General features: G+C 39.0%; 1 protein-coding gene and 1 long non-coding RNA gene across 5 annotated transcripts in view; one reads left to right on the top strand and one right to left on the bottom strand.

Moving 5' to 3' along the window:
- MRTFB (myocardin related transcription factor B) overlaps nucleotides 1-17,947 on the top strand; it is a 69,327-nt gene that overhangs the window by 28,005 nt on the left and 23,375 nt on the right. For 3 of the 4 annotated variants that reach the window (XM_021545782.3, XM_021545785.3, XM_021545783.3), the window contains 5 exons: nucleotides 14,123-14,188; nucleotides 15,184-15,239; nucleotides 15,809-15,884; nucleotides 16,383-16,544; nucleotides 17,078-17,262. In XM_021545782.3, the coding sequence (XP_021401457.2) occupies nucleotides 14,123-14,188; nucleotides 15,184-15,239; nucleotides 15,809-15,884; nucleotides 16,383-16,544; nucleotides 17,078-17,262 (545 nt within the window). Of the gene's footprint in view, nucleotides 1-710; nucleotides 832-14,122; nucleotides 14,189-15,183; nucleotides 15,240-15,808; nucleotides 15,885-16,382; nucleotides 16,545-17,077; nucleotides 17,263-17,947 lie in introns of those variants that run through there. The other variant, XM_021545784.3, reaches the window with a different exon arrangement.
- The window catches only part of LOC110478889 (uncharacterized), a 44,413-nt gene continuing 27,290 nt past the window's right edge, over nucleotides 825-17,947 (bottom strand). The window contains exon 4 of the long non-coding RNA XR_002466832.3: nucleotides 825-910. This is a non-coding gene — a long non-coding RNA (uncharacterized LOC110478889). The remainder of the gene's footprint in view (nucleotides 911-17,947) is intronic.

The following is a 17,947-nucleotide window of genomic DNA, read 5'->3' as shown; positions in this document are numbered from 1 at the left end:
GTGGGGGGCAGCGACAAGGAAGGGGAGAAAAGAAGAGAGACCTCAGCAGTAGTTTGTCTTAGGTATCAGCGAATGCTGCTCCAGCAACTGCTGGATTTATTTTTAACCGCTTGACTCATTCTTTGTCAGATGATTGACCACCGAGCTGCACGTTGAAACACCAATGTGCAGAGGAAGCGAGCGTAGCTACGGGCGGAGCGGGAGCGCCTGTCTGGGAAGAGGCGGGGTTTGGGACTTGTGCTTCACATGCTCCGTGCCCGCGGAGAGAGCGCGCTGCGGGCTGGCGGCGGGCACAGCCGACCCAGCCGGGGTGGGCTGAGCCGGGCCGGGCCGAGCCGGGCCGAGCCGAGCCGGGGTGGGCTGAGCCGGGGTGGGCACAGCTGACCCAGCCGGGGTGGGCTGAGCCGAGCCGAGCCGAGCCGAGCCGGGGTGGGCCGAGCCGAGCCGAGCCGGGCCGGGCCGAGCCGGGGTGGGCTGAGCCGGGCCGAGCCGAGCCGGGGTGGGCCGAGCCGAGCCGGGCCGGGCCGAGCCGGGCCGAGCCGGGCCGAGCCGAGCCGAGCCGTCGGGCAGCGCCATGGGCGGCGCGGCGGCGCCGGGGCTGCTGCCGTAGGAGTCCGCGCCGGGCCCCGCGCGGAGCGCGCTGCACCGCTGCCCACCGCGGCCTGCGTTCTTTTCGGTGCTGGATGTTGCCATTCTGAAGGATTCCCACCATGATCGATAGCTCCAAGAAACAGCAGCAGGGCTTTTCCGAGATCTTGCCTGCAGGAGATCTTAAGCCACTGAAGGAGAAGCAATGCCTTGAGGTGACCAGCCAGAAAAGTCTCAAGGAAGGTCAGTCACTTGCTGGTTGGGGGACAGAGAATGCAGAAGTTCTGGGCACGTTCATTTCACCAGCATGCCTGATGTAATGCTGTAGGTCAGGAAGAGTTTTTGTACATTAAATGAGGTACTGTTTTTCCCTCTGGAAAAAAAAAAAAAAAACAACCCTAAAAGCTGAATTTAAATTTTACCTGAGACTAGTAAAATAATGATGATGATCACTTGATAGGAATTGCAGTATGAAGAAAAATGAGCAATCAAGTAGTCTTTTCAGTGTATTATTTAGTGCTGAATTAATGAAGGACTCTGATATTGTCCTGTAAATATTGCAGAAAATGCTTCAAAATGTCACTATGGGAATAAATATAATAAACATCATTAAATATGGCATAGCAAAATAAAATCCCACACACCTTTAGTATTAGACATCTTGCTGCCTCATTTTCAACAGTGCTTTTCTCAGCTCTTTTCTTTCTTTGGAATTCGGTTCTCCCCTCATACTTTAAATTAGCCTTTATTCTGGTCTTGAGACGTGTGCTTTTCAGACCACATTATGTCTCTTTAAATGATTTTATTTCAACTGGGCATTAAATTGATAAAATGCAAAGGCTTTAGTTTCTAAAATAGCAGTAGTCTAAGAATATTTGGAACAGCATTTAAAGCTGACGAATAGAACTATACAAAACTCATTTAAAGTTATGTTTGTTAGGCTGAGGCAATGATGCTGCTGAGACAGGGAAATTGTCTTACTCCTGGCGGGCAGGATTCCTCCCGCTGGCCAGGTGAAGGAGAAGGAAGAGACCTCTGGAGGGCGGCTGCCAGCCCTGCCCAGGGCCGTCTGACACCAGCTGGAGCTAACACAGCAGGCTCTTGCAGCTTGGGCTCAACTCCAGCTGCTTAATCAATAGTTCACAAGCTGCATTTGTAGTTGGCAAATTTCCTGCTTTCCTTTTACAGCACTCTGCTTTGGCTTTTCCTCCAGATATCTCTAGATTGTCTGGTGATTTGGGGATTTCTCCCTTGGTGTGGTGGCAAGAGTTCTATATGAGATCCTGCCTTTCTTAGAACTTAAATGCTGGGTTTGTTTGGGAGTTTTGTTCATGTCTTTTTTAAATTTGGACCTTAATAATGTTTAAAATGGCAAAAAGCCAATATTCATTATGAAATTCAGTACCTGACAGGTTAGTTTAAAACCCCCATTACTTAGCTTTAAGTTCAAGCTAGAGAAAAGACGGATCTTTGTGCAATGTACTATACCGAAGGTCTGTTAGTGATTAGGTCCTGAGAGCTTGAGTGCTGCTGTGTGTAGCAGTCAGTGGCTGAGAGCAGAACAGTTCTGCTTCTTTAGTGGCAGGAAAGGACAGCCTGGGGCCAGTGACTGAAGGAAAGCGCCAGCAGTGGCCTCTGGCTCGGGATGGTTTTGCCTCACAACTCAGGCCCAGTTAAAGCCCTGCTGCTGCTGTGGCTCTGGGGACAGCAGCGAGAGAGGAGGGTCACAGTGCTGTGGGAAATAAAACCTGTCTGGGTAAGCTACTGAGAAAGAAAGGCAGAAAAACATGGCAAACCCAGCACAGTGGGTAGTGTAGGTGGGCTGATGAGTAACCACAGTAATGATTATCTTCAAGCCTCTTCAAGCATGTCAGTTATGGAGAAAGTGGATGAAAGAATGTACATTACAGTAATGATGGTCTGTCAGAGTAGCAAAAAACCTGCAATTATGGGATATTCTGCCAGTCTAGATTTATTAATATTTTAGAGCTTAAATTATTCAGTGCATACAAGAAGATATGTTTTCTATAATCACTATCTTTGCTTCCTTTTCTGTGTTTTAGTACCTGTTCTCCATTTTCACTTTCCCCAGTGAATATTGCTTATTCTTTTCTCTCTCCCAAGTTTGGCAGTGTAATGATTAAAATAATGAACCTCTTCTTGAGAGTTTGATTGACTACAGGATCTCCTCTTCCAGCCTTTCCTCCTTCTAAAGCTTAGAAAAACAATAATTTTCTTTCTTGTGGTATATAGAATGAATTATTGAAAACACTCCCAATCTTGATTTACATCTAGAGGGACTAAAACAGAGTTTCATGTTTTTAGTTTATAACGTTATGAAATATGTAGTTCAAATATTTTACAGATTTTTAAAAATTCAGTTGCAGTTGTTAGTTTAATCCTATTTAAATAATACTGCAGGTAACACCTTTTACTTTTTTAAAAACATAAATTGTAGGCAACTTATTTTACAGAACAATATCTTCTAAATTAGCTTGTGCCATTCTTTTTTTTGCCCTCCTCTCTTCTCCTCCTTTCTTTTTCCTTAAAATGATGTGGCTGGTTTTGCCATGTGAATTCTCATACGTTTCTTCCTTAGGACACAAAAATACTTAAAACTATGATATGTGAATTATAAAACCTGCAAAAATTAAAAATGTAATTATGAAGAGATCCAGTAATTCAAAAGGTGCCCTTTTTCATGAGCTAATTTGCACAGGTTTGATAAATCTAAAAATCCTGAGATAGTGCAGTGATTATTTCAGCAATGAGTACCTTAAGAGAACTGCAAGGTGCAATTTTTTTTTTTTACTTAGTATTTCTTTTTAAGAAAAGGGATTTTTGATGGAAACAAACAACCCTAACATTGTCTTCAGCTAATTAATATTAAGGACATTACCAGTTTAGATTGCAGAGCTGAATTTTTTTCTTTCCTTAGGGTATTGATACACATTCTAGCATCCTGTAGCATGGCAGAAGATCCTCTTAATTACCCCACTTTCTTGTAAACAGCTCCAATACTATTGTTGCATATTGCCTTTTTTATGAAAAAAGTTCTTACTTTTATCTGTCTGATCAAAATTACCTTTTGTCTGAGCAAGGAACAAAGGTACTGTCTCTGAGGTCAACCACACAGTGCTAACTAAACATCTTTTTCAGAAATTCCTGTACCATTGACTGTACCTCCTGCAGCATCTTGTCAAGTAAGCAACCAAAACATTTGGAAAATTCAAGTGAAAAGCCTTAAATGTGCATAGAGTTACTAAGGAATATTCAGTGTCATCAAAGAGTGCATGTATTAGGACGTGGGAATATATCTGGACTGCAGATTGAAAGGTTTCCAACAACACTGGAGAGAATTGAGGAAGTCTTGTTTTATACCCTGAATTGTTTCAGTATAAGGATGGATGAGCTTTGTGACCATGCAGAACTCTCGGAGACACCGTATTAAATTGGTGAAACAGATCAGTCTGGTGCTTAGGTGGGATTTAAAAGGAGGTTGGATCCCTGTTTGTTTGCACCATATTTTTCATACCATAATCTGAGTTTCAAAGTTACCAGTTGCCTGCAGGCTACTCTAATTAAAAAAACACTAGCTAGGAAGGAAATTTTATTTCCACCTTGAAACATAATTTCTTTCCGGGATTTGTTATGCATTTTAAATTTACTGGTTTGTGAGGAACTGGAGACTGGCAAGTGCTGGAAACAGGATACAGGGTGGAATGAGTGGATTTCTCAGGTGTGCACTGGAATTGTATTTGTGCTGCCTGAGTAACAGATTACCAGTTGTAGTCAGGAAGGATTTCTTCCCCTCATCCCTTGCAATCAAATCCATGTGGCATGAGAATTGTTTATTCAACAGACTTCCTGCTATTGCTGGCATGTTGAGTATTGATTATACTCTTGACCTCTTCTGCTCTCCTGCCCTGGCACGATAAAGATTCTGCTCTTGGTTTATTTGGGTTGGTTGGTTTTTATAAAGAAAAAGCTCTAAGTTGTGTTATCTGGTGTTCAGAGGTGTTTTTATGACGCCTTATCAGTGGTAGTCCATCAGGTATGTTTCTTGAGACACAGATAATGAGAAAAATACTGACAAAAAAGTGTTATTCCTTTGTTAATAAAGGAAGCCACTGTAAATTCTGTGTACTGATCCTGCAGGGGTGTGCTAAACTGTACCATAAACAGTCTCTTTAATGTCATGGGATAATTGTTGTGAAAGTGAATCAGCACTTACTCCACAGAATGTTCTTCTTCAGTGTAGCACTTTAATAATAAATGTATTGTAATACCATTATAATAAAACACACGCTTAATTACATCAATAAATCAAGACTACGATGTACTAATTTGATTTTGTATGTAATTGGTATACAATTAGAAGATGATGGTGGCTAACCAAGAGCTTTTAAAAAACTTGCTATGGCAACTGTAAGATATCTTGAAGTTTTTATAAAAGGATTAAGACTGCTGCTGCCAAAAGCCAGGTGTATTCCCATGCAGCCCTACCCTGCTTACTGCCAGCCTCTTTCTCGTGTTGGCATTAGGAGTCACACAGCCCAAAGTGAGTGGATATTGTTGAAGAGCACTTATTTCACAGGCCAGAGCATAGACCTGACAGGAGGCACCTCTGCCAGTGTGAAAGCAACAGAAAGAGCTGGGGTTGGAGTAGGGCACAGAAATCCTGTGTTAGATCATACTGAGTTATGAAACCACGCTCTGAAACCACTGTCTGCTTTGCTGCTCTGCTGGGGCACATCCAACACAACACGTGGGAGCCTCAGCCTCTAGTGCAGGGTCCTCCCTAATGCAGCAGCTTCCCCGTCCCTGTGATCAGCTGGACTCACCCACTGAGCATCTGCAGAGTCTGGAGCTGTCTGCAGCAGAGTTGACTCAGTACCATTGCTCACATCCCCCTTTGCAATCAGGCAGCTCGGTGGCAATCCACCTTCCTCTGTTTTGAATTAATGTGTAGTCTCCTGAGCCTGAGAATCTGCTTGGGGTGCATTTTGTTTTCTGCACCTAGGAACAGCATGGACAATGGAGGGGGCTTGGCTGGAAATCATCTGTCATCATTCAGTGTAATACACTCCAAATTATCACAAAGGAAGTTGTAATAGGTGTAGAATTTAAACTCAAGTTTCATGAGTCCCTTGACAGTACACTTTTTGGCTAATAGTAGTATTTGAGGAAATGCAGATTATCTTTTAAAATATCAGAGGTCTGCAGTAAGCAGAGTAATACTTTACTTGCAGATTTAGAAAATGTTATTGTCAATACGCTTAAGTTATGCAATTTTACAGAAAATGGTTACAGAAAATGGAATATAAGCTTTAGTTTGTTGAAACTTCTCACCCAAGATGGTAATGATTTTTCTCATTTTAAAGATGTAAATAGAATCATGAAAAGTATAGATTTTGCTTTTTACATATCCATGCATATATATATATATATATATATATATATATTCATCCCAGCAATCCCAGCAGACATCCCAGTTATTTGTTTGGAGGCCTGTGTATGTTCTGGCTTGTTTCTAAGCAACATGTTCCACAGCAATAGGATACAATACAAATTGTTCTATATCCTAGTCATTTAAGCCTTTCAACTAATGATATTGTTATAGTTCATATGTTTGTTTGAAATGTTGAGTTTACATGCAGCTCTCTTTGCCATCTGGGTTTTCATTTTCTGTTTTCAGTGGATGCTGTTACTGCTGGAAGCACTCACCTGAGCATCAGCACTGGCTGCAGACAAAAGCTTTAAATCACAGTGGTATCATTAGAGAGATATGGAGGTCCTGCAGAGCTTCCCTCCAGAATTCTGGAGAGATTATCCTGAATGGCCCTCAGTCGTCTCCTCTCACGTACTTTACACTTACACAGTACATTTCTAAGCTAAAATGGAACTATGACTGAATAATTGTTTAAAATGAATATGCAGAAGAGCTGCTTCAACTTTTCTTAATTATTTTGGATATAGTCTTAGCAGAAAAATCACTTATACAATAATGGAAAAAATAACATTAAAATTATATAACAAGTAAGTAAAGGGTTTTTTTAACAAAAGCAAGTTAAACTAAGTAAAATAGTTCCTTTTTAAAATTATATTCTGGCATGCATGGAAGTTGTGAATGCATTCACCCATGATTAGATGATGTCTGATACTTTTTACAAGATGAATTGGTGATATTGGTGATAAATTATTTTTGGTTTAAAGCTAAGAGTATTTAACATGCTGTTATTACCATCTGCAGGCTGATGGGGAATGAGTATCACAATTTAAAATGCATTTTATCTTAAAATTCTATACAACTTGCTTAGAATAATTTCCAACAAATTAAAGCTAGCTACTTCCATTGTTTTCCCTCCTCTCCTTCTTTGACATTCTATATAAATTAAGTGAACATTATATGAACAAATTTCTGACTCTGGACTAGTGGAATGTGTAGTACCATATGCAAACTACCATATTCCATAGCCTTCCTGAATTATGTATCTTGCATATCACCTGCTCTTTCTTTTGCTTACTATACAAAATATAATTTCTACTATTTTTTTTTATTCACAGAACAATATTAGTGGGAAAAATTAATCATTTTTGAATAAATGGAGTACAATACCTCATCATAGAGTTGAGGAAGGAACAATCTCAACTCAGGAGAAAGCAAAACCTATCTTGGGAAGATTAACGTAGCATAAAGTTGCAGTGTTTAGAAATTACAGACTTTAGGCTGCGAGCAGATGGGGCTTGGGGTGCAGGGTAACAATGCAGGATGCCCAGAGAGCACTTGGTGCTCAGGTTCTGCAGTTCTGGAGCTGCTGCCCTGTGAGGCTGGGCCACAATTCCAGGCCAAAGGTGATGCTGGGATGGCTCCCGGAGTTCAGCTGCGCTGGTGGAATTCTCTGCTCCGTGCCCTGCCTGCGCTGGTGGCACACCTGCGGTAAGGGTACAGCTCAGCCCGGGCCCAGGGGACACTTCTGTGTCCACCCGCGGGGCCCGGAGCCTCTGCCCTCTGTGCCCCAGCTCCAAGGGGCAGCAGCTGCAGGAAAGCTGTTGGCAGCTGGCAGAGAGAAATGGAGGTTTCAGTGTAACAGCTCTCATTTAAAGGAAAGGGCCGTGTTTCCAGCACTGTCTGTTTCCATGGCAGCCAGCCCAGCAGCTTGCGCTGGAGTTTCTGCTGCTCTTGGAAATTTCCAAGGGGTTATGGAGGAATGTTGGACGCTACATTTTCTCATTTCCACTTGCAATTTTAAGTGTTTAAATAGGTAATGTCTGTTGGATTTTAACTTTGAGAGAATAATGAGATGATTACATACAGAACATTAAAAAAAATCTCAAGGTGTTGTTTTTCTTCTGGCCGCCATTTGAAAGGACTGTGGTGTCTGCTGGACACCGTGTCCATGGTGAAATCTTTGTTTCAGCTGTGTAATTGGGAAATGACAACAACTGTTTGCTTTTTCATAGTACCTTCTATTAAAAGATTAAATTTTGATCTTAATAGGGTATGTAATGAAGTATGTAAGATGTGGAATTATTAGTGCTGGAACTGTGCACAATATGTGTTCTGTTTTTTTTCAGGGCAAGAAGCAGTGGTGAAAGCTTGTCAATCAGTGTAGATAGCATTGTTCCTGCAGGACAACTATCGATTTATTTTTGGCCTCTTTACATTCCAGTGCTTGTGATTATGTAGTACTACTTTGAAACTGCTCTTCTATAGGATACACATTACAGATTCCTAACAGGAATCACTTGCTTAGCTCTGATAAAAGCTGTTTGTTGTGCGTGATTTAATAATAAAGTTTATTTCACTCCTGCCACTCACAGCAAGTAAGACATGCCCAGAGCACTCTGTTTGCTGCCTTTCCAAGGTATACAGAATGTGCTGTGTCTCCTCAAGTGCCTGTTTGTGGCACTTCTCCTGCTCTCACCCCCTCGGGGCGCTTCAGCAGGAGATTGAGGAGCTGCTGGTTCTGGTTATCCTCAGTCTCTGCCCCTTTGGGACACACTGTGTGTGAACCTGAGCAGGATCCTGGTGTGAGAGCGGGGCATTGGCTTTATTAAAGTTACTGCTTTAAGAAATACACTTCCACATAACCAAGTGCATTGGTTAACAGATGAGCTCCCATTTCTGCACCATCATCTCCATTCCCTGGCTGGAAGTGTTGATTCCCTGGTGTGCTAACACTGGAAGGAGCTGGAAGAGTGGGAACACCAGCTTCTGGCACTTGGCTTTTGTGCTGGCTAAAGGCTCTACCTCCAGTGCAGTCACAAGACTTCTGCTGACTCTGAGAGTCAGATAACCAGATGTTCTTACTGTGAGGAGGGATTATGCTTTTTTGTTTTGTCAGTAAGTATTAAATAAGCTCTCCAAGCTTTAATGATCATGTTATTGACTTAAGAAAACACATGGAAATTTTGGAATCTCTCCACTATGGTGTCCATGTGTTAAAATCGTATGCTTGGTTGAAAACAAAAAAGAATATCCTCCCTTCTCTCTCAGTCAAAGCAGGAATTGGACTGACCTCTCCCTGCATGGCTTTTTTTCAGAAGCAGTTCACAGACAATTTTTAGATTTGCAGTGGTGTGAAGGAGGATTCCTGCCAGATAATGTGAAGTGCAAAATATTTGTACTTTTACCAACTGCATTTACTCACTGGTGTTAACATTGCCCTTCTTGTACTTTAAATAGGAGGAACAGTATTAACAACATTAACTGTTTATCAACATATATAAATATTTATTAATTTTGTGCCTTCATTTTGGAGATCACTTATGATTTTAAATGTTATGTAGGTAACTGCCTGATTTGAAAAGTGAAAGGTGAACTGTCTGGCAACAAGCTGAATGGATTTACTCTGATAAGAACCATCTGTAAAACACAAAATTTGAGTAAATACCATTCCAAGCGCAACTTTGCTTTGTAGTACCTCTACCTCTTGTCTTTTGAATTCTCCCTTCTCCACATTCCATGATGGTTTGTCTGTAAATGGTTCTTTAAAATAAAGGGGAGGGGCAAAAACAAAAGAAGAAAAAAAAAATCCACTAGAACAAGAGTAAAAAATATATATGCATATATATAGATAGATAGATAGTATTTGGTTTTAGATTCTTTTTGTGGGTTTGGGGTTTTTTTGGGGTTTTTTTGGGTTGTTTTTTTTTTTTTTTTTTTTTTTTGTTTTGTTTTTTTGGTTTTTTTGTGGGTTTTTTTTTAGGCTGTGTCCTCTTATCCAGCTTTGCTAGAATTATCATTTCATGTGCATGTGTTACAGACTGTTCTAGAAATCTCTTGCTCTATGGATTTCCATATATATATGATAAGTAAAGTCTGTATTAGCTTTAATTACATCAGATTTAAACCAACCTGTGTTCTGTTCTAGATAGTTTCTCACAGAAATAAATGAGCAATTCTTTGTCATAAGTGGAATTCTCATATGGCTCATCCTTGTCTCTGAAGATAATTTCATTATATTTTCCTTATTGAAAACATGTGATTCAGTTTCCATGACTCCCATCCTCCTGTCAGGCTGGCTGTTCTTTGAGCTGCTTCTTGAGTCCCCATTTCCTTCTGAGCTTTTCACAGACCTCACTCCTGTTCCCTTTCTTCACACCCACTTCAGGTCCCCCTCCAGTATAAAGAGACACATCTGTCTGTAAGTCCAGAGACAATGAAGGGTCACTCCTGACTGGGGTGTGACCACCTGCTCTGACACCCTGACCCCTAACCCAGGTGTGCTCTGACTATGGAAAGTTGCAGCTCTCACAGACAGGTGTTTTCTGTTTCTCCCTTATAAACGCCTCTGCTTTTTACTTCATGTCACTGTAGGGGCTGAAAGTATTTTAGATTCTCTAGGTCTTTATATCTCTTTTATAGAGATATCAATATTGGCTTTTTTTCTGATGGATTTGCTTTGGAATAGCAAAACCTTTTTAGCTTTCCAGCTTTGAAAAATAATATATTTAGGAGTTTTATTCAAGATTGCTTTCCATTTGAAAATTTTCTATTCTTTAATAATTCATTTGACTGCTCAATATTTATATTTTTAAAAAGTGTAGATGTGAAACACTGTTTCAATGTTAGTTTTGGAGTTGATTGCAAAAGCAAACATCTGGTTTTCATCCAGCTTGGTTTCTGTTTAACCTCCTTGCTCTGGTCAAGTCAAAATCTTCACTTATTATCTTATACCATCTTCCTAACCATGAGTCATCTCTTCTTTAGCATTCCCCCTGCAGTGCTTTCCTATTAGTCATGCTACAGGCTGTCCTTTCCTTATTATGTAATATATAAGTTCATGATATTTATCTAGTAAGTGAATAACTACATGTTCTATATCTTCTATATTTCTGATTTTCTCACTGTTTTTATGACTTGTCCAGATACAGATGGGACAACTTTAAAATCTTCCCTTATTGCTTTGTAATGCCCAGTGTACATGAACAGATGATGGGCAAACAAGTAATGTTATGAGAGACAAGAAAGTTTGTTATATATTTTTCTTAAAAATGCTAAAGCTTCTAACATGAGCACGTAAGGCTTATGTGCAGGTACGTTCTTATTATTCTTCTCGCCCTTTTGCTCTAGTCCCACTGCATATTCTCTTTTTACACTGTGTGTTGTTTAGGTTATGGCTCAGATTTTAGTCTTTCTGTAAAGCTTAAGCCAAATATATGACAATAACTGAAGCCACAAATCATAGATACATTCCTAAACTGCACAGCAGGGCGTCCCATCATTTATATTTAGAAATAATGTTCAGTATAATATATTCAAAAATAATGTTTTTTCCCATGATTACTAATACTGAAAGCACATCCCTAGCAGTGCTTAGGTAGTTATAGCTGAACCAGCTCCACCTACAGAATGGGGTTTATGAGCAAGCTTAGTGAAAAAGAAAGTCTGCATAAAATACATATTAGAAATCTGGAATATCACTATAAATGCATTATTTCTTAATAGATTACCTGACTATGATATGTTGGTATACGAGTCATAGCAGTACTAATATTCCTGTACCTGCTGTGATACTGCCAGCATTCACTTGTTGACCCACTGTGTTTCAGGTAATGGAAGTGAAAAAGAAATACTAATTCTGGTTTATTTACTTTGTCTGACATACATCAGCTCTACTGTGGACATCAGTGATCTTGGAGCAGATTATTCTGCTTGAAGACCTTGGGCCAGAAATAAAGAGGCATATGTTTAAAACTGACTTGTAACTGGGTAAAGATTTGGTAGGCATATCTGTCATTTGCTTAGTGTTCCAAGAAAGCCAGATTTAAGTATGGCATGAATTTGGACCAAATAGAGCTGCTAGCATGGGTGAGATTCCTGCCCAGACCAGGACATGATTTTCTAGCCTTGTCACAGTCTCCTAGTGATGTAAAATAAAGCACAGTTTAAGCAAAGAATGGAAGAATCAGAAGTTTTCATCTACTCAGGACTAAAACCACTGGAATATGATAGTCTTGCCATCCTGCTTATAAATTGTCTTTCACATCATTTGGATGGGTAGAGCTTATTTAAGATTTTTTAAAAGGATTGCACATACAGTTTTCAGGCTGACTCTAAGCTTTCCTACCTTACTAATTGTAGGCAAGGAACCCCAAGCCAAGAACATACCAGAGTTCTTTTGCTTTTCTGTAAACAGTGTTGCAGTCAGTGAATTTCTCCATGCTTTGGGATTGTGATGTACACCAGGATTGAAACATAACATGACAACATTATACTGTGTGCTTGAAATGCATTTCCATTGACGTTATTTTTTTTTTTTTTTAATGCACACTTGTCTAGTAAAACTGGTGCAGGATTCCAGGCAGTACAAATTTGCAGCTACTGGTGAGAGATACCTTAAGAAGCAGTTATGGCTTATCTGAAGCCACAGGAAATTAAGGAACACAAAACGAAACTATTATAAAGTTATTCTTTTGTTAATTTCTCACAGTTAATATTACTTGGAAAATACAATGCCCTACTTAAAGCAGGTATTTTAGAGTTTCCAGAGGAACTCAATACTTTTTGAATGACTTTTCACCAATTTGCATTTTAATGTTATTCTTTTGCATTCTCACATCTCTGTCCTTTGCGATTCTTGTGTCACTATATTGTAAAGTCTGAACAGATCTGCTGTGCCACAGCCCTGAAATGTTTGTATTTGAACTCAATGTTTGTGTGATACAAGAAAATAATGTCCTTGTTTTCAGGACTTGCTATTCCCGGTCTTAATGCTTTAGCCAGAGGAATATCCTTCCTGTACTGCAGAACAGGAAATAAGCTGGTTCCTTTTAAATTCTGGAAACAATTAACTTTGTCCTTAGCTTAATTTTTTAGAAATTACATTCATTTTGATGTTTTGGACAATGCATTAGCTTGTTTTGCTTCCTTGTGAAATACAATAGGAACAGCATACAATAATCATACACCCATAATAAGCTCTCAAGTCTGAATTTCAGCAGGTAAATACTACATCTTTAATATATTTTGTCTCTTGACTGTCCCTTGTTCAGAAGATGAAATTTCACTTTGGGGTAGTAGCTATATGTGTCAAAGAGATAATGAAGTATTATGATAAATTGATATAGAAACAAGAGGAAGGGAGGACTAGAAGAAGGAAACAAAATTTTTTTTCCCTTGTTTTTCTCCTTGGCAACAAAAAAACCATAATCTTTAAAAGTATAAAACTTGCATGTCTACCTCTTCCCCCAGGTTTTGTGGTTTTTGGTGTAGTATTTAATATGTGTCACATTGGTTGACACACAGGAATGTGTGAGAAACATTTTATTAAATGCAATGAAATGTTAAGAAGTTTACCTCTGAAGCTTTATAAACTGTTTTTCCACATTTGACAGTATTTGATTTATTCTGTCCTTTAAATAATTACGATAACACATATCTCAATCAAAAAAACATTTTCTGATGTTCAGAGAGAGAATAAGGTGTTCCTGATTATAACACTTTCTTGTGTTTTTTAAGTAAGGCAGATAAAATCCCACTTCTCTTCAGTTTCTTGTGCTTCAGCAAGGTTTATTTAAATGATCAACCAGTCTTTATATTAAAAAAACCTTAAGAAGAAACAATCAATGAGACACACAGAGCTTTTCTTCTAGAATGCTCTGCACAGTTCATTTCTATTTCAGCACAGTGAAGTTATGTAAGATTGGCTTAGGACACACAGCAAGGTAATCATTATGGGATCCAGTTTATGGTTTAAGGTCTTTTTACCTTACTGTTTTCTTGATGTAAGCTCAACACTGCTCATGAGTCCTGGCTGATAGGAAAAGTGGATGCATGTGGGAAATAAAGTCCTGGCATCAGATGAGATTGAAAAGCAAACTCCAATAAAAGTAGGGATGGAAGTAATCCCTGGGAACTCTGTTAACAGCAGCTGTTCCTAGGATGGCTCTTGGGGGGTTACTGTCAAGTCTGAATATACAGCAAAAAGTATTTCTAAGCTTGCAGTACTTGGCATCATTGGAATGGGGGTTTTGCACTTCATGAGGACACCGTGCTCACACAGGAATCAATATTTTCTTTTGGCAGTACTTCAGCTGAGGCTGCAACAGAGACGGACACGAGAACAGCTGGTGGACCAGGGCATCATGCCACGTAAGACTTACATCTAGTAATTTGTGTTTCTGCTGTGTTAATTATGAATTGAATACATAAAATAAGGAAGATAAGTATTTCTGGGAGATCATTAAAAATAACTTCAGCATTTGAAAAGACTTGTGGGATCCTTTTGATAACCTAAGTGAGTGTGTAGCAAATTCATTGTGCTTACATCATGTTTCAGTTAAAATAGCCATTGTGATGAAAATGCAAGGATTAGTAGACATAGTCTGATTCTGGTTTTATCTTCTCTGTTTAAATAATTATGACTAATTTACTAAATAAACTGAATTACTTAAATGAGTGGACATAATAACAAAACCAGCAGTTTTTAAAGAGTAGAATGACAAAGGTTGCCAAACAACCTTTTGCATAGAGGGTTGCATAGAAAACATGGAGAATCTCTAAGTGGACAGCACTGAGATGGAGCACTCTACAGTTTATGTTGTTACTAGGTGAACAGTGGGTTTTTTTTATGCTTTTTGGTTGTTTAGAAGCTAACCATCATTCTGTTTTCTAAGATGAACATTTAAGGCCTCTATATTTTTCTATTTTGTTTTTAAATCAACACATAGTTCTTAAGGGAAGGTCCAGTTCTCTCTAACAACAGCAAGTATGAGGTATGGATGGTCAGAAAACTCAGTGGAATAAATTAAATTAAATTGGCATTTTGGCATTCTAAACCTTACCTCACAAAATTTCCACCGAGGGATAGTTTTAATAAGTAAACAAACACCTTTGTACATAGCGAAAAAGTTAACCATTACATGGTAATAATCTGTTAAAATCAAATATTCCAGGTATTCTATATAAGAGTATTGCTCATCTCTGCTAAATATAGCATGAATATAACTAGCATGAATCAAATGTAATCCTGGTCAGATGCAAACACAACTCTGAGGTGGTGTTAAACACCCATACACACGTTCTGGTTAGCATATTTCTTTTGAAAATTACTTCCTGTCTGTTTAACTCTTACTCTCCCTTCACAGCTTTGAAAAGTCCAGCTGCATTCCATGAGCAGATAAAGAGCCTGGAGCGAGCCAGGGTAAATCACTTTGTGTAAATTGGTGATTAACATCTGGAAATGGAGAGTCAGTTTTTTGTGATACTAAATTCTCTGAGTACATGGAAAAATTCTTACTGTTACAGTAATAATATCTGCTTTTATTTTGGGAGAATTCATTAAAATAAAATAAATGTTTCAAATCTGAGAGGAACTTGCCTGAGCCTTCACAGATCAGTATGGGCAACTAAACTTACGGGGGCTCAACTCGTAGGTACCTCCAAGTTAAGGATTGGATATTTGGGGAAATTATGATTGTGCAGTTTTTCTATGGCAAATCTATACTATTGTGATTATGTGGTGGTGTAGGATCAAATCCAGAAACATTCCCATCTTGTTTGGGGAAGCTGGAAATCCATCAGCCCTGCTTTACTGCTAGGAAAACAGAACAAAGCAAGAGGAACCCCTCTACTGCCTGTGTTCTGACAGTGCTACCCACCCATCTGAATGAGAAACTGCAACTATTCATTAATTGGACGTGGGTGATTTGTCAAACTGCTTTGAGTTTTTAAGTGAACAGTAGCTAATGTTGTTTCCTCCTTTCTTTTAAGACTGAAAATTTCTTGAAGCACAAGATCCGGAGCAGGCCGGACCGCTCGGAGCTGGTCAGAATGCACATCCTGGAAGGTACGTGCTGCTCTGCTGGGAGCTGCTCACAGCAGGGACCTGCTTGTGCTCTCAGTTGTCTCCCTGAATGACACTTTGATGGGAATTATTTCTAAAGGTTTATCTGCTCTATTTCTCTACTTGTGCAGTGTCTGTGGTAGTCTGTATTCTAAATCTGTATATTAACAGATACATCTGTGGCAGTGAAGGTATTCTCACCAGTCTATTTGTTTGCTATTGCATATTGTTCTTGATCTGTAATGGTAATTACAGCATGGGGTCTGTACACAGAGTGTTTCTATTGCTTCAGTTTCTACTCATGCCCTAAAATGACCTGACAGCCTTGTGCTCTCCCCTGACCCTAAAGAACCTTTAACAAATGTGACTGTTACCCTGTTACCTGTTATACCTGGCTGCTTTTGATATAAGTGGAATGGTTATTGCAGAGACAAGACAGTTGTTTGTCTTGAAATTTGGAAACAACTGGAACAGAATATTTAAATCAGTATATCCTTTTAGAGACCTTTGCAGAGCCTTCACTACAGGCCACTCAGATGAAACTGAAGAGAGCTCGGTTGGCAGATGATCTGAATGAGAAGATTGCTCAGAGACCTGGCCCTATGGAACTGGTAGAAAAAAATATTCTTCCTGTAGACTCCAGCGTTAAAGAAGCAATTATAGGCAAGTAAAAGTCCCACAGCTTCTGTTTGTGATCTACATGGCATTGTGGAAAAGAAACAATTTAACTCTTAAGGGTAAAATTCTCTAGAAGATAACATATGTTAAGTTTATTACTACTTACTCTTTCTGCTTCTGAGACCTAAACTTTGTTATCATTTAAATAAAGTAATCCTATTTTTACATGAAACTTTGAAAATAATATTTTTTAAAATAAAAATCATTACTAAGTAATCAAATATCTGTAGCCATTCCTCAGCCTGTAGTAGGTGTCTGCATGCATTCCACATCTGTTCAACATACCTTTTAATCTCTTACTAAAACCACTTCTGCTCCACACTTGATTTTATTGATTCCTTGAATGTGATTTAATATGGCTCTCATATTAAAAACACAATAAATACCTAGGTACCATATGTTTAGACTGCTGAAAACGGATAATTTTCCAGGAATTAGCTTATTCTGCCATAAATGTCTGAATTCAATTTGTGCAATTAAAAAAAAAAACATTGTTTCTGTCTATGTAAACATTTTAGCAGTTGGACAAGAGAATTACCCTCAAGCTTTGGATGATTTTTCATTTGATGAAGACAGCAGTGATGCTTTATCACCAGATCAACCAGCCAGCCAAGAATCCCAGGGTTCAGCAGCTTCCCCTGGTGAGCCAAAAACAAGTGACTCACCCTCACCTATAACCCCAAATGCTGCTACATCAACACAGGTACAGTTTTTAAATTTTAAGATTTTCACAGTATGGTTTTAGGTCTGGGACTGTAGAAATGAGGCATGGTTTCACATAGAATGAATACATCTCCTTCTACAAAAGGGTATCTGGGACTCACTGGTTGGGAGTTTACAGAGTAGAATCCTGGCTTAGCTGGTGGCAGTGATGAAATTCCCATAGGCTGCAGTGAAGCCAAAAATTCCCTGAAATTTATTATGACCCACAGAAAATCTGCAGCTTTCCCAGAAGTTATTTAAAAGGTCATGGCCATAGTTTTCTCCAGCTGTTATTGATTACTTAATGTCTGTCTTCCTTCTGGGCAAGGTCTTGAACTAATTTAGAATTAAACTTAGCAGTTGACGTCAGTTCCATTATCTTAAAAAAAAAATATTTCCCACATAATTTAAATATTCTTTCCTATAGTTTTTAAAATACTGCCTAAGGAATTCGCTATTTAAGAAAGCAAAATAACAGTTATGTTGATTTTTCTGAGGTTTTTAGTGTTTTCTCAAGGTATTTACAAAGAAGGGAAAGTAACTGTGTCATGGCAGATAAAATGTTATCTTTACAGCAGAGCATTTAGATGTGTGAAGATTTAGAGAGCTGTGGATTTGCTCCTTACTGCAGAAAGTAATGTAAAAGTCAACTGTTAAATAAGTAAAAAGACATAGCGGTTGTTAAT

Source organism: Lonchura striata, chromosome 16, assembly GCF_046129695.1.
Source record: "Lonchura striata isolate bLonStr1 chromosome 16, bLonStr1.mat, whole genome shotgun sequence".
NCBI lineage: Eukaryota > Metazoa > Chordata > Aves > Passeriformes > Estrildidae > Lonchura > Lonchura striata.
This window is presented reverse-complemented; position numbering and strand designations above follow the sequence as displayed.